Here is an 18,023-nt window from a genome sequence, read left to right on the forward strand (position 1 = left end):
AAATTTTCTGGTTCTCTAAGACCAACGCTCGGATACCAACTGAAATGTCCCGTTCTTATTGATTAAAAACGTTCCATATTAATTGATTTCGTTGCGAGGTTTTGACCTCTATATGAGACGTTTTTCAAAGACTGCATTCATTTTTAAAACAAACCATAACCTTTATTTCATAGATAAAGGTTTTAAAAAGCTTTACGTAGATTATCAAATGATGATAATCTAAAATATCCTGTTTACACACGACCATTACATAATGGTTTACAATACAAATATGTTACAACAAAATAAGTTTCTTGAATGCAGTTTTTACACAATATCATACAAGCATGGACTCCAAATCTCGTCCTTATTTAAGTATGCGACAGCGGAAGCTCTTAATAATCACCTGAGAATAAACATACTTAAAACGTCAACAAAAATGTTGGTGAGTTATAGGTGTAACCTATATATATCAAATCATAATAATAGACCACAAGATTTCATATTTCAATACACATCCCATACATAGAGATAAAAATCATTCATATGGTGAATACCTGGTAACTGACATTAACAAGATGCATATTTAAGAATATCCCCATCATTCCGGGACACCCTTCGGATATGATATAAATTTCGAAGTACTAAAGCATCCGGTACTTTGGATGGGGTTTGTTAAGCCCAATAGATCTATCTGTAGGATTCGCGTCAATTAGGGTGTCTGTTCCCTAATTCTTAGATTACCAGACTTAAATAAAAGGGGCATATTCGATTTCGATAATTCAACCATAGAATGTAGTTTCACGTACTTGTGTCTATTTTGTAAATCATTTATAAAACCTGCATGTATTCTCATCCCAAAAATATTAGATTTTAAAAGTGGGACTATAACTCACTTTCACAGATTTTTACTTCGTCGGGAAGTAAGACTTGGCCACTGGTTGATTCACGAACCTATAACAATATATACATATATATCAAAGTATGTTCAAAATATATTTACAACACTTTTAATATATTTTGATGTTTTAAGTTTATTAAGTCAGCTGTCCTCGTTAGTAACCTACAACTAGTTGTCCACAGTTAGATGTACAGAAATAAATCGATAAATATTATCTTGAATCAATCCACGACCCAGTGTATACGTATCTCAGTATTGATCACAACTCAAACTATATATATTTTGGAATCAACCTCAACCCTGTATAGCTAACTCCAACATTCACATATAGAGTGTCTATGGTTGTTCCGAAATATATATAGATGTGTCGACATGATAGGTCGAAACATTGTATACGTGTCTATGGTATCTCAAGATTACATAATATACAATACAAGTTGATTAAGTTATGGTTGGAATAGATTTGTTACCAATTTTCACGTAGCTAAAATGAGAAAAATTATCCAATCTTGTTTTACCCATAACTTCTTCATTTTAAATCCGTTTTGAGTGAATCAAATTGCTATGGTTTCATATTGAGCTCTATTTTGTGAATCTAAACAGAAAAGTATAGGTTTATAGTCAGAAAAATAAGTTACAAGTCGTTTTTGTAAAGGTAGTCATTTCAGTCGAAAGAACGACGTCTAGATGACCATTTTAGAAAACATACTTCCACTTTGAGTTTAACCATAATTTTTGGATATAGTTTCATGTTCATAATAAAAATCATTTTCTTAGAATAACAACTTTTAAATCAAAGTTTATCATAGTTTTTAATTAACTAACCCAAAACAGCCCGCGGTGTTACTACGACGGCGTAAATCCGGTTTTACGGTGTTTTTCGTGTTTCCAGGTTTTAAATCATTAAGTTAGCATATCATATAGATATAGAACATGTGTTTAGTTGATTTTAAAAGTCAAGTTAGAAGGATTAACTTTTGTTTGCGAACAAGTTTAGAATTAACTAAACTATGTTCTAGTGATTACAAGTTTAAACCTTCGAATAAGATAGCTTATACGTATGAATCGAATGATGTTATGAACATCATTACTACCTTAATTTCCTTGGATAAACCTACTGAAAAAGAGAAAAATGGATCTAGCTTCAACGGATCCTTGGATGGCTCGAAGTTTTTGAAGCAGAATCATGACACGAAAACAAGTTCAAGTAAGATCATCACTTGAAATAAGATTGTTATAGTTATAGAAATTGAACCAAAGTTTGAATATGATTATTACCTTGTATTAGAATGATAACCTACTGTAAGAAACAAAGATTTCTTGAGGTTGGATGATCACCTTACAAGATTGGAAGTGAGCTAGCAAACTTGAAAGTATTCTTGATTTTATGTAACTAGAACTTGTAAAATATATGAAGAACACTTAGAACTTGAAGATAGAACTTGAGAGAGATCAATTAGATGAATAAAATTGAAGAATGAAAGTGTTTGTAGGTGTTTTTGGTCGTTGGTGTATGGATTAAATATAAAGGATATGTAATTTTGTTTTCATGTAAATAAGTCATGAATGATTACTCATATTTTTGTAATTTTATGAGATATTTCATGCTAGTTGCCAAATGATGGTTCCCACATGTGTTAGGTGACTCACATGGGCTGCTAAGAGCTGATCATTGGAGTGTATATACCAATAGTACATACATCTAAAAGCTGTGTATTGTACGAGTACGAATACGGGTGCATACGAGTAGAATTGTTGATGAAACTGAACGAGGATGTAATTGTAAGCATTTTTGTTAAGTAGAAGTATTTTGATAAGTGTCTTGAAGTCTTTCAAAAGTGTATGAATACATATTAAAACACTACATGTATATACATTTTAACTGAGTCGTTAAGTCATCGTTAGTCGTTACATGTAAATGTTGTTTTGAAACCTTTAGGTTAATGATCTTGTTGAATGTTGTTAACCCATTGTTTATTATAACAAATGAGATGTTAAATTGTTATATTATCATGATATTATGATATATAATATATCTCAGTATGATGTATATACAGTTAAATGTCGTTACAACGATAATCGTTACATATATGTCTCGTTTCGAAATCATTAAGTTAGTAGTCTTATTTTTACATATGTATTTCATTGTTAATACACTTAATAATATATTTACTTATCATTTAACATAATTAACCAAGTGTATCAATATCTTAATATGATTCATATGTACCTAGTAAGACGTTGTTATAACGATAATCGTTATATATATCGTTTTCGAGTTTCTTAAATTAATAGTCTCATTTTTATGTATATAACTCATTGTTAAAATACCTAATGAGATACATACTTATAATAAAAACATGTTAACTATATATATAACCATATATATGTCATCGTATAGTTTTTACAAGTTTTAACGTTCGTGAATCACCGGTCAACTTGGGTGGTCAATTGTCTATATGAAACATATTTCAGTTAATCAAGTCTTAACAAGTTTGATTGCTTAACATGTTGGAAACATTTAATCATGTAAATATCAATCTCAATTAATATATATAAACATGGAAAAGTTCGGGTCACTACAATCTGGGCTACTGGAAAGTTGATTTTCAGTTAGTTCGGTTCGATTAGATGATTTTCCATTTAGGCCTCGTCTTAATCCGAGTTACGGTTTAGGATTTATGCCCTTCGAGAGTCACTACACCCTATTAACGTTGTGCTGAAATTTCTGACCTACTCGCACTTAAACCGTTGCCACGGTCAAACAAAGACTAGTTAGGTTCTGGAAATTGGTCAGTGGTTAGGGGACTCATATACGGAGCCATAGCCACTGACTATGCGTCTTTTCGATTTACGTAGAGGTCGTAGCAGCTGACCGAAGTCAGCCAATTGTTTCGATCTCTATTCTTGTCGAACTTACTTAGCTTTTATGATGATTAATGATGATGATGATGACACTTAAACTTATTTTATGCACTATTAGAATTTATAAAGACAACCTACTGACCTAGTAACCCTTGATTTAGGTTGACGACCTTTCGGACCGACTTACTACTTGCGTACTTTCATTACCGACTTTACCGCTTTTATCACTGTGAGTTATAGCATCCCTTTTTACTTTAATTATTTTGGGACTGAGAATACATGCGCTTTTTTACGTTTTACATACTAGGCACGAGTACTTAAACTTTATATGTGTGTGGGTTATACAACGGCATAAACATTCCCCTTAGCACAGTAACATTTAGTCATTGGTTTTTGAACCGGTGAACGCGAATCTTAGATATGGATCCATAGGGTTTGACATCCCCACTAGGGCTAGTCGCGCTAGCATTTAACGGGTTTTTAATACTTCGTGAACATATGCACTCGCCAGGTGTACTTTCAGGGGGTTATAAACGTTAAGTCTAGTTACCGGGTGCCCACGGTTATACATATACTTTACATACTGTTTTGAATACTGATTTATACTGCTGGTTGAAGCATTGAAATCTCGTGGCTTACATTACATTACTGATTACAAACAAACTATAGCTCACCAACATTCGCGTTGACTTTTTAAGCTTGTATTTCTCAGGTGCTTAGACGTTGTTGCTTCCGCTATTAGACTTGCAGTCTTGGTGTTAGACTTGCAGTTATAGACTTGCTGTTACAGACTTGCTGTGTTAGACTTCCGCTGCATTACTTAGAGATGTCTCAAGCATGGAACTTTACTTTGCATTCGCAACTTATGTTATTTTCAAAACAATAGCTTTGTAATGACCTTTGCATTATGTACCCATGTTAATGTTTTCTAGTCATCTTTTGTAAAAACGTTATCTTTTATGAATGCAAACTGGTTTTCAAACAGCATATAGTGTTTGACCGTGTAAAGATCTTGTTGATGACGAATCGTATACGATGGTTTTGTACGGGGCGTCACATATATGGATCACTTGATGTGATATATATATGAAGATACCTGAAGGATTTAAGGTATCAGAAGCAACCAATGCAAAAGCCAAAGAAATGTACTCAATCAAGTTACAAAGATCTTTATATGGGTTGAAACAATCGGGTCGCATGTGGTATAAACGATTAAGTTATTACTTGATAAGCAAAGGGTATACCAATAATCTTATTTGCCCATGTGCATTCATTAAGAAAACAACATCTGGATATGTGATCATAGCCGTTTATGTCGATGATCTTAACATCATAGATACAAATAAAGAGATCCATGAAGCCATTCAACTTCTAAACAAAGAATTTGAAATGAAAGATCTCGGAAAAACCAAGTATTGCCTTGGTTTGCAGATTGAGCATATGCCTAATGGTTTACTTGTATATCAAACAACTTATACGGAAAAGATTTTAAAACGTTTCAATATGGACAAGGCAAAACCATTAAGTACTCATATGGTTGTTAGATCACTTAATGTTGACACTGATCCATTTCATCCCTGTGAAGATCATGAAGATATCCTGGGACCAGAAGTACCATATCTTAGCGCAATTGGAGGTCTTATGTATCTTACAAATTGTACGAGACCTGACATTTCTTTTGCAGTTAATTTGTTGGCAAGGTTCAGCTCAGCTCCTACCAAAAGACACTGGAATGGGATCAAACACATATTTCAATACCTTCGAGGAACTACTGATTTAGGATTATTTTATTCTAACGAATCAAAACAAAATTTGGTTGGTTATGCAGATGCAGATTATTTATCTGATCCACATAAAGCTAAATCTCAAAATGGATATGTATTCCTAAATGGAGGTACCGCAATATCATGGCGTTCTAAAAAACAAACACTTGTTGCAACATCATCAAATCATGCCGAAGTGATTGCATTACATGAAGCTACTCGGGAATGTTTTTGGTTGAGATCAATGACACAACTCATTACTGATTCTTGTGGACTAGAACGCGATAAAAGTCCAACAACTATCTATGAAGATAATGCAGCTTGCATAGCACATATGAAAGAAGGGTATATCAAAAGTGACCGAACAAAACACATACATCCTAGATTCTTCTCATACACTCAAGATCTCATTAAGAACAACCAGATTGAAATGAGATATGTTCAATCCAGCAAAAACTCTGCTGATCTTTTCACCAAAGCACTCCCAACTGCTATTTTCTGAACACACGTTCACAATATTGGAATGAGACATATTCAAAAGATGTAAAAGATCAACGATGTCTACTTGAGGGGGAGTCAACTCCATGCTGCACTCTTTTTCCCTTAGCTAAAGTTTTTTCTCACTGGATTTTATTTAGCAAGGTTTTTAACGAGGCAGTAATTTATAGTTGATCTTCAACAAAACAAAATTGCTATCCAATGGGGAGTGTTATAATAATAATAATAATAATAATAATAATAATAATAATAATAATAATAATAATAATAATAATAATAATAATAATAATAATAATAATATAGATATGGATAGTCAATTTTGGTGTATGCATATAGTCAATTTTGGTACATAAAGTATGTAATTTTATATTGAGATTTTAGGCTATAAATACTCATGAATGCAAGCATTAAACTTGCACCATTTCTCACGCTTACAAAGTGTTTCTTTCTTTCTCTCCATTATCATCTTTGTTTTTACACTTCATTATTAGTATTCTTAATCAAGAATCAAACCACTAAAGGTAGTTATAAGCCTACTGAATTATAACATTAAGAATCAAACCAATAAAGGTAGTTATAAGCCTATTGAATTATAACAAACTATAAATACTCATGATTAATTTGGTATTATTAACCACAGTTCGTTAAAGTCAAGTTGTAGCCACCCATATCTAGAAAAACAACGAACATTGCATTAACTAATTTAGAGATCAAGCATCTTTCGTCATCAATTTCCTCTTAGCATAGTGCAGCAACACAACTTTAGAAGTACTGAAATCATCTTTCATAAGCAAAAAAATTGAAGTTTCAAAAGATCCATCACTCATAAACCAGAAAATAAGAGATACATAAAGAGTCATGAATTCATTCTTCACTACTCAAAAGAAAAGGCTTATAATATTTTAGTCAGCAATAATGAAGACATTTAAAATTTAAAATAATAGTATAACGTAACATGAGAATATATACATATAATGTAGAAAGTCCATGATAATAAAATGATGTAGAATCAATAAACTAAAATTAAATCATAAAAGGAAAATAGAAGTGCATAAATACATAATGCACAATACCTCAACAAACTTCTTGTTAGCAACATTATGACTGTATTTTTTCTAAGACATTTCATCAAACACCTTAGGTGCACTTTCATAATGACAATTTATCTTCATTATTCTGGAACATGCATTTGATAGAATCATAGTACGGGTTAATACATATACAATAACCCTAGTATAAGAGATAATCAAATAGAATTTCTTCAATATCAAAATTTATTACCATTGTATATAAGTATAAACTCATCAACAAAACTATAAGCCATGTGAACATTGAACAACTTTACATAGCATTAGAAGTTAAAATACCATTAATATCAGCTAAACTATTTGAAGTTGAGTAACCATACCCAAACCAAAAAATAAAACCATAAATACACTTACAGCTTCTATTCCAGAAGGCGAATGGTTGAATCCAAGTAAAATAGAATAGAACCTGCTTAAGCCCACAAAAATGTATGAAAGTAACAAACTATTAGCAATTTGACAAAGTAAAAAAAACTAATAGGGTCGATTATATTAACAAACTTACACACAACTATTGTTCAAATCCGCATGTTGAAAATTGCTACAATTTATGATCCAAGGCAAATCATCAAGTGATAATAAGCTCAAAACCAAAAACAAAAACAAAGCTAACAATACATCCTTACCTGCACGCTTACACTGAAATCATTAATCATAGCTGCCAAAACCGTATTGTTTTATTCATTATCTTTTATCAATGTTCATGACTTACCTTCAATGTCACAAAGAAATTACCTATTCTAAAGCTATTAGAATTAGCTAAATGACTATCGTGATGACCGGGTAACATGGCCAATACCAAACTTTCAGCAAAGCTTTTTAAATTCTTTCATAAATAACTCAGTTGGCAGGTACCTGCAATATTTCAAATGGACGGAACCTATTAATGAGAGAGATGGCCATCTGCTTAATATAACCACTATTAGTTTCTGACAATAAACAGGTTTTCAAAACTTATACGCAAAGAAAACAAAATTTATTCTTTAGAGCAAAACCCATACGAAAGAAATGAATGTAAGAAAAAGAAAAGAAAAAAAGGGGGATAAGTTACCTTGAGTGAAACAAATAAGGGCAACAGATGGATAAATATAACCAATTCCACTTTCAAGTTCCTAAATATAAATTTGAATCACAAATTAACTGGTCAATCAATAAAATAAACAACTAAGAGAGTTAATAAATAAAAATTACCTCTAATATACCGCCAGTCAAAAGGTTTGAGCATGGTTCTACCATAATTAAAGCTTGAAATAGTGAAAGAATCGTACGGGAAAACATTAATCTCGTAAACGGCAAAAAACAAATAAAAAAGAGAACTTGATTCGTATAATGACAACCCGAAATTGAATATTTGGATTTATTTTCCATTTTGAATCTGTTTCAATCTGATATTTTTACAAATCTGAGAAAATGGTAGACTCATGTATAAGAAATAGATGAAAGAAACTCTAGATATTTGAAAGTTGAAAAGGTAATTATATTCATGTATAATTTTTAAATTATACTGAGAAAGAAAGTTGGAGAAGTGCATGGTGCTTATTGGGGAAGATAGGCGGTGTTACATACGGAGTATCCATTATCTTTTTGTGTAAGCTTTTTGCAGTAAATAATGAAAATTTTTATTTATATTAATTAATTTTCAAATATTACATCATCAAATAAATGTCACAATCTTTAAAAGCACATGGTACAACCCTTTAAAGTACATCATGACACCAGCCAAAACTCCCTTTTATTATATAGTATAGATTTTAGCCGTTTTAGGTCAACTGTTACTACATCAATCTTAATCCAAACTTAAAATCACAAAAGACAATTGTTATGGTCAGAGCACCACCATAAGTGATTAGGGATGTCAGTGAATCGAATTAATCTCTATTTATACCTATGTTCATTTAATTTTTAATATTCATATTTATATCCACATAAATATAAATAAGTTCATTTATCCATATGCGTTGAAATAAGCGGGTTAATATCCGTTGATTGTTAAGTTTATTAAAAATATTTCTATTATGATATAAAATCGTAAAGTACTTTTACAAAAATATGTAATATGTGTAAGATATATGAATTTAATATTATTTACGTTGTTGTATCTTCACAATCTTTATCTTCGATAGCATTTAGTAGTTATAGTGTACATGTATAAAGATATGTAAATATATATATATATATATATATATATGCATATATAAAAAAAGTGAATATATATATATATATATATATATATATATATATATATATATATATATATATATATATATATATATATATATATATATATATATATATATGCGTGTGTGTGTGTGTTTCGGGTGGTAAATGAATATATCCATGGAAGATAAATTCTAATCAATACTCAATTCACCAATTTTTCACATCATCCATATCCATATGCATATCCACTTATTATCCAGTTAGATCATCTATAACCATTTAAATGGATCAGATCGGATGGATATATGATTGATCGGAGATTCATTACAATCCCCAGACTAGCGACGAGACATTAAAGTGGTGTCCAGATTAGTATTATTCGAAAACTTTAAAGTTAAAAAGTGAAAGAGTAATTTGATATTTAGATTCAGTGTTCACGAGTATGTGTAGACCAATAGAAAAAAAGATAAAATATATAAAAAAAATCGAAACGTCTATCTTAGACTATGAGAATGGAACTTCGGTGGGAGTTGGGGAACTTCGTTTTTTGCGTTTACAAGGTGGAATTTCGATGGAACATTGGTGAACCATTGGTAAAACTTCACCACTACTAGCTCTCTTAAGTGATGTGTAGTGGTGAGAAAAGGTTGCAAGGTTATGACTTTGAAGTCATAAAATTGCTGAAAGGCTTTGTTGTTATGAAGATTATAAAGAATTATAGAATTTTGATGTCGTATCCTTGGTGAAATGAACTGGAATGTAGAATTTCAAAAATAAACAACCGATCACATAAAGTCACCTCCTTACCACCTTAGTTGTTGTATCTATGATTTTTTACATGATCTCTACAACCTTGAATACAATGCCCCACACGAAAGGAGACAAAATCAACATTAAAATGAATTTATTTAGCATTGTATAGCGGATTCTTTTTCAAATAAACAAAGAACCATAACATACAAAGCGCATTATGTTCATGTCAATTTTGAATTATGTGCATCACACACTTATGATGTGAGTAGCACATCTGGTCAAACGAATAGGCTTGGTCCGTCGACGGCCCATCAGTCTATTCCCAAAACCCTAATTAATTGGTCAATGAGAGTCCATGTGTTATATATGTAAAATATGCTAAAAATATAAAATTTATCAACACTGCTGATGTTATTACAATGGTTGACATTCTGACTTCTTTACAAGACTTGGGAGGTTCAAACCTCACCAGTTGTTATCTTGAAGTGGTCTGGAAACATTCAAGAACGATGGCACGAATATTCGATCTGGTCGCATGCATTTTTATAAAAAAAGCTCACCCGTTACTCATCCAGTAATTCTTTTTTTTTTCTTCGGAAAATGAAACCTTTTATATAAGAAGGACAAAATCATCATATCGGCGAAAATTCATGTTAGGAATTCACATCAAAACGACCCAAACTAACGATTCGAATCGTTAGCGAAAAGCCAACACACACAAGACTCGTGTAATTGAATTACACTCACATACCACAAACGGATAAATAAACAACGATAAAATTGTAAAACGATACAAGGATTTAACGTGATTATATCTCAACTTGAACGTGGAGAAGAGTTTAGTCCACGAACGCAAACCAGAGAATTTTCTCTAATATCTTTGTGCACAATGTTAAAGGAGTCTAGGGTTACAATTTATAGGGTGAAAAGAAATCGTTTCCTAAACTGAACCAACTTTCTGCGCCAGGCAGCCTCGCGCTTTGCGAGAAATGTCTCGCGATCCATGTAAATTAGGCCTAGTTACCTGCGAGAGCCGAGAAATTTCGACCACCAAAACTTCAATCCTCGCGCCCCATGAACATGTGATTGCGATCCGCGAGTCTTTCAACGACCTTTTCCTTATTTTTCTTGTTCAAAAAACTTCACAAAACTTAACAATTTAAACAAATAATAAACATGAACAAAGAAAATTAACAAAAAACGTGAAACCAACGCTTTAAAACTAACAAACTACGGACTAAATGGACCATGACAAGAAATTAAACTAAAATAGCATAAGAAGCTGACTAAACAATAAACCGCTACATAAGTACACCCCGAAAGCACCAAACTACCCATTATGTAAAGAAAAAAACTGAAACACGAAGGAGAAAATCTGAAGCCTACAACACTTAGAAGTGTTTGCATCACCGTCTTTCATATCATTTATAAAAGAACAATAATTCTTCAACTCCGACCAAGAATAATGTTTTTCAACCCTTAGCTTTAAGGTTAATAAGTTTTCCTTCCACCTTCAACTGAGGCTTCCAGCTTATTCTTTCCTGATCCACGAGACCACAAACCACATTAGAAGACCCGACCACATCCGACTCAAAACAAGTAACTCCTTCTGCAACATCATCCATCTTCAAAACGCAAGTGTCATCCAAAAAGACCAAATTCATTGCATCCTTGGCAAGCATCGTAATTTGAAGTAGGAATACAATGAATTACGAAGTTCTACCTAAAGTCGACACAACACGAACAATCCGTAGCATTAATCTACCTATTAGAATGGACCACCTCCTTGGCCCGACGGGCAACACATTCGCACCTCAGACGATAACGAGTCAACAAAACAATCCGACTCATAACCACACACATCATCGACCGACACCACATTAAGAATGCATATTAATACGAAACACATTGTATAAAATACAAAACAAGCATGTGCCCTATAGCTTAGCGGTATCTGATGAACCCTTTAACCGAGAGTGGGGATTCGAGCCTCGTCATGAAAAATATTCGTAGATTAATTAGTGTTAGCGTGTGTAGGTTACCAATATTTAATAGATGGATTTGTACGGCCATATTCCAAGTACGTGAAATTGCCATACGACCTGAGTTCGAATCTTGTTTCCCCCATAACACAATATGTTCTCTATGGCGGGTTATCAGGTGGCTTCACTGCCGTCAGAATAAAACACAGATTACAGAATGATATACCGTTGCACAAATTAAAGCCAAACAAAACCCTAATAACTTGAATCGTATATTTCTTCCATCGAAATCGCCCAATTTGTACTCTTAGTGATCCTAGGGTTTCCTTCACATCTGATCACCCCGTAACTTCCGATTCGAATGCCGGACGTCACGGAGAAGATGAACCTTTCTCCGGTCATCAGCACCGGATCATTACGCCGGTATTCGGCTCGAATAAAACATTTAAAGAATTCGGAAAATTTAGACTCGACACTTGGATTTCTAATAGGATTAATTGAATTAGTAGAGCTTCAGTCTAGTATCCGGTTAGTACTTGTTTCGGCTAATCATGGTGTTATTGACTTATTGTTAAGGTAAAGCTGTGCATTTAATTGATTTAAATTCAATTAAATAAACATTATTTGTTTAAATTTGAGTTGGTGATTGTAAAAATGATTGTCTTATTGCATTAGTATAAGTTTTAGAAGTTTCAGACTAGTTTGCTTGACTGCTGTTAAAATGTGTATGTTTTTCTTCCTATGAATGGTGATTATAACTTTATCTGTTATAAAGTATTCATGAATATGTTAAATTACGTAAACTTTAGGAGGCAGATGAGTCATTAGAAATGAAACAACTCATGATTATGGTGTTTATTTCAATGTGAATGATTATAATTAGGTTCAAGGATTGTAGGTAATCTTGCATTTCTCCCAATATAATTTTTATTTTTGCAGTAACTGATTACGTGTATCTCCTAATCTGATTCTGATTTTAAAAGATAAGAACACGAGATTCATAATCATATGCATTTTACGTCAAACACTCAAATATCATATGTTCAATATCTCAGCACTCAATTGTTTCTCAGGCCTCACACATGGTAAGGCATGATAAGGTTGAATGCACAATATCGTAATTTCATCCGTTAAAGGCTGAAGGAGAGGATGTAGCTTTATATATTGTATATGAAGATGAACACGAATTGGTTGTTAACAAGCCTGCGCACATGGTAATAATGACATCAACCCTCTTTAAACTTCATTTTCTTTCATGGATGGGTTAATTAATTATACTGTTTTCAAGCCTTTGTTGTAGACTTGATAATCATTTGGTAGTTTGTACAAAAAGGTGATATACACTTGGGGAAGCTGGGCTGTAAGCGCGATCCGTCACTTGTCAAATTGTGTTGAAACGAGTACGTGCTAGCATGGGTCGAAATGACTCGGGTCAGGTCGACCCATTTACTGTAACTTTTGGGGGCTGGTGGGGTTTAACTAATTTTTTGTTGTTTCCACAAGAATGATGGTGAATTTGCATGAAAAGCGTACTGATATCCCCATTGCTCGTGATTTGACTAATCAGATTCGTATGACTGCTGATACTGGTCCCACCAAATGTGGAAATATCTCGCCATGTTGCTAATAGGTGTTTCAAGGTCTTCCTTTTCTTAACCTTAAAGGTGGCAACATGGGCATGTTAGGCGGTTGGGTAAGGTTCAAATCGTACACGTTTTTTAGTGTCCGTAGGGTTGGCCTGACCTGTAACCACTTTTTGAGATGTCTTTATATAAATGATGCTTTATATAATGATCAAAAAACTATATCACCCTATAATGTATTGAATATTAAAACGACTGAGTAGGTGTCAATCCCCATTCGAACCGTCTGAGATAACATAATCCAATTATTCCCCCTTATCTTATAAGTAAACTATTTCCTTGAATAGTTGGCTCGAACTAGCAGGAACATGACACTGTTACGGCTGCAGCTCAAGAATTGATCAAGCTTACACAGTCAGCTTTCACAGGAAACTTGTTTACTTAAATTTTTTTTTTTTTTTTTTTTTTTTTTTTTTTTTTTTTTTGTCAAAACTAATTATAATTAGATCGTATATAATGTTTTGGTAGATTTATTATGCATCCTTGTACTGGAGTGAAAATGTGATTTTAATGCTTGCCTCCTACTAAATTTGCTGAAATTCTAACCAGATATCGTAATGTAAGCACTGATAAGGTAATGGACCTTATGTCACAAAGTAATGAGTTATTTTTTTAGAGGTTTCGAGATGGAAAAAAAGGGGGGTGGGGTGGTCAAGTAATAGGTCTAAATGGTTCAAATGGGTTTGGGTCAAAAGGGGAAATTTAATTAATACGGATTACTAGTTAAAACTGTTCTGGTTTGCTTTTTAAATAGTTTGTGTGTCAAACATGATCATATCGTTTAATAGGTCGATTCGGGTTTCAAATGGATAAAGCTAAAAGCTAAAACTTATAGATAATAAGCATGTGAGATGTGTTAAAAGGGTCAAACAAGTTAAGTTATTCAAAGTGTATTCTCATCTGGACAAAGAAAGTTGGTCATAATTGAATAACTTGATTATATTATTGTTCTAGAAAAATAATGATAATAATAACATAATGATATAGTTTCAGGTAACAAATATAGCTCCTTAACCGAATAACCAGAACTTTTACCCAAACTGTCTAACTGTTGTTTCTGTAAGTAATTGATAAAGATGGATGGTGAATTGGTGAGAGCATTTAGTGCAGATCAATGAATATCTTGTCTTAATAATTTAATATACATAATGTCTCTTTTGTGCTGTAATAATGTAAAGCCATTGATGGTGGTGGGGTAAAAATGTTGTACGGTGATATTTCCAATTCCACCAAATAATTTGATAATAAATTCATCAAATTTGTGCAATGATAAATCAAAGGTTGTAATGTACTTACTAAACTACTAATAAATGATGCACATTTGTGATAAATCTATCAAAATCAAAATCTTGGTGGATTCATCATTACCGTAAATAAAGATGAATTTATTCATTACTTAAATAGATAAATATATGAGCCCTAGGGCTTTACATAAACGATATTGAGCTTGCTAACTATACAATAATATACATATATACGGTCTAATACTTAATATTTAATTTGGTCAAACTCGGCTAAAACTCAGGATTAGTGGGAAATAAGTCAAAACTCGGTCAAAATCGTTCAAAGTCAAACTTGGTCAACATCCGATCCGAGTACCCGCCGAGTTTCCGAGTAGTCCCGAAAAGGTCCCAACCGAGTACTCCCCGAGTAGCGATTTTTGCAACGTTACTACTTAATGAGCCATACCATCTTTGACCTGATACTTTTCATCTCATTTCATTTTACTTGATATAATTACAGGGTTTGATGCACAATCATGAGTCCATAGTAGAATATTTTAATGCCAAGGGAGTTTCAATGATCTTCCTTTTTAAAAGAAATTTTCTTCGTAGAAGAATCTCGATACTTGCAAATGCCTATGATCAAAGTGCTAAGCCGCTAAACGAAAAACACAAATCCCACGTGCATTCCCTTGACGAGGCTTGTGTGTGTGTGTGTTTATTTTGGGGTATGTAATATGTTAGTGTGTACATGGACTTTATCTTAGGAAAGAATTGTCTAATATCAGGCTAAAATTCTAGCAAGTTACAAACCCTCGATCAATACAACGTTACTGATATCTGAGCTGAAAAAAGTTGACAATATGGTTAATTAAGCATTGGAATACTTTAATACAACTCGATATAAGACATTCGACATTTACCTCAATTTTTGTTGGTGATTTTAGCATGATCCAACATACATTTTAGGGATTGGATTACTATGTTGAAAGTGTTTTCGAACCATTGATACGTTATACGAATTCGGAGAGTCTGGAGTACACGTTTGTAAAACGTGAGATAGTTTGAGGTTTCCTTTGGACTTGCAAATAATGTTTGAAACTTAAGAAATGCGAATTGGACTTGAAAGAATGCGAAACGCGACTTGAAAGGCTAAACACACTTGAAAATAAGCTTAAACAAAAATTTGGTGTGCAGTAGCTTTAAGCCGCGGCGCGGCTCCTGGGCCCGCGGCGCGGCTTAAGGCATGATTTTCATGTCGAGCCTTTTTGCATGTTTTGGAGTATGGTCCTTTGTTAGCCCGCGGTGCGGCTCTTTGGCCCGCGGCGCGGCTTAACACTGTTTCGCTGAAAATGTGCCTTTTCAACCCAAAAGGCACAACCGAACCCCAAACATTTTGGGGTTGTTCCAGGGCATTTATTTGCGGTTTTTCTGTGTTTTTAGACTATTTTAAGTCTAAATGCATTAATATTAACTTCCAAGTCATTAGTGGGTATGAATCAAAGGTTTTGACTCTTCATCAAACATTTTGACCCATTATAAATACACTCTTTGTGTATTTGAAAAAGGTTCCATAATTTTGGCTTTTCACACACACTTTTAACTTAAACAATTAGAAGATAAATCTCTGCAATTGTTTTGATTGTTTTCTTTTAGCCATGACAACAATCTAATCTTTGTCTTATCCCAATCGAAACTTCGTGTAACCCGTGGCTAATTGGGTCGAAATATTTGATTAGGAAAGTGTTCACACGATTCAAAGATCAATCCGGAGTCGGTTCCGTTTCAGGCACGAAGGTTTACTTACAATTCAAGTTCATAACATTGTAATCGAATATTGTGATCATCATGTCCGGTGAAACGGTGAAAGAAATGACTTCAAGGTTTGCAAAATTGGAGAAATTTGAAGGGGCAGATTTTAGGAGATGGCAAAAGAAGATGCAATTTCTTTTGACCACATTGAAATTGGTTTATGTGTTGTCAACTCCGAGGCCCGCTGAATCGGATGACGAGACAATGGAACATGCCCGGTTAAGGAGCAAATGGGACAAGGATAACTTGATGTGTCGTGGCCACATTCTAAATGGTATGTCCGATATTTTATTTGATGTTTACAATTCGGTTGAATCGGCTAAGGAACTTCGGGATAAATTGGAGGCCAAGTATATGGCCGAGGATGCGTCTAGCAAGAAGTTTCTTGTTAGCAATTTCAACAATTACAAGATTGTTGATACTAGGCCCATCATGGAACAATTCCATGAGATCCTTAGGATCTTGGGGAAATTTACCCAACATAACATAAGTATGGATGAAACTTTCTTGGTTTCATCCATCATTGATAAATTGCCATCTTCATGGCAAGATTTTAAACACACACTCTAACACAAGAAAGAAGATATGAATATGAATGAGTTAGGTAGTCACTTGACAATTGAGGAATCAATTCGGGCACAAGATAGTGGCAAAGGGAAGGGTAAAGAAGTGGGATCTTCCTCAATTAACATGATTGAAGATAAATCTCATGGGAACAAATACAACAAGAAATCAAACAACAAGAAACGAAAGTTTGATGGCAACAAGAATGCGTCCAATAAGAAGGACAAGAAGTCTTGTTGGAGATGTGGCAAACCCGGTCACTATAAGCGGGATTGCAAAGTCAAGATGGGAGAAGGAGGAAGCACATCGGGTGCGGGCCAAGGATCAAAGGATCCTACTCCTAATCAAGGTCAAATTTCTGACTTTGTGACTATTCCGATTAAGAACTATGTTTCACATATTTCTGATGCATTCTATGTACAGGATGATACAATTTGATGGTGGGTAGATTCGGGTGCAACTTGCCATGCTTGCAAGGACCGTGAATGGTTCAAGACTTTTGTACCGGAAAAGGATGTCTTGCACATGGGCAACGAATCTATTGCTAGTGTTGTTGGTTATGAAAATGTTGTATTGGAGTTTAGCTCCGGAAAATCTATTACTCTTTATAATGTATTGTATGTACCTAACTTACGTAAGAATCTCATATCTAGTCCCATGTTGAATAAATGTGGGTATAAACAAGTGTTTGAAAGTGACAAATATATATTGTCTAAGTATGGTGTGTTTGTTGGTTTTGGGTATTATAACAATGGTATGTTCATGCTTAATCTCAAAAATGTTCCTAGGGCCATT

The 18,023-nt window shown here is 33.5% G+C and overlaps 1 protein-coding gene across 1 annotated transcript; it reads left to right on the top strand.

The window, feature by feature from the left end:
- The first annotated feature begins 16,700 nt into the window (after positions 1–16,700).
- LOC139889536 (uncharacterized) lies at positions 16,701–17,234 on the top strand. The gene has a single exon (XM_071872483.1). The coding sequence runs from the start codon at positions 16,701–16,703 to the stop codon at positions 17,232–17,234; it is 534 nt and encodes a 177-aa protein (XP_071728584.1).
- The last annotated feature ends 789 nt before the right edge of the window (positions 17,235–18,023 follow it).

Source organism: Rutidosis leptorrhynchoides, chromosome 2, assembly GCF_046630445.1.
Source record: "Rutidosis leptorrhynchoides isolate AG116_Rl617_1_P2 chromosome 2, CSIRO_AGI_Rlap_v1, whole genome shotgun sequence".
NCBI classification, from domain to species: domain Eukaryota; kingdom Viridiplantae; phylum Streptophyta; class Magnoliopsida; order Asterales; family Asteraceae; genus Rutidosis; species Rutidosis leptorrhynchoides.

Excerpts from the sequence above, each read along its gene's own strand:
- LOC139889536 (XM_071872483.1), top strand. The coding sequence starts at position 16,701 with ATGTCCGGTGAAACGGTGAAAGAAATGACTTCAAGGTTTGCAAAATTG.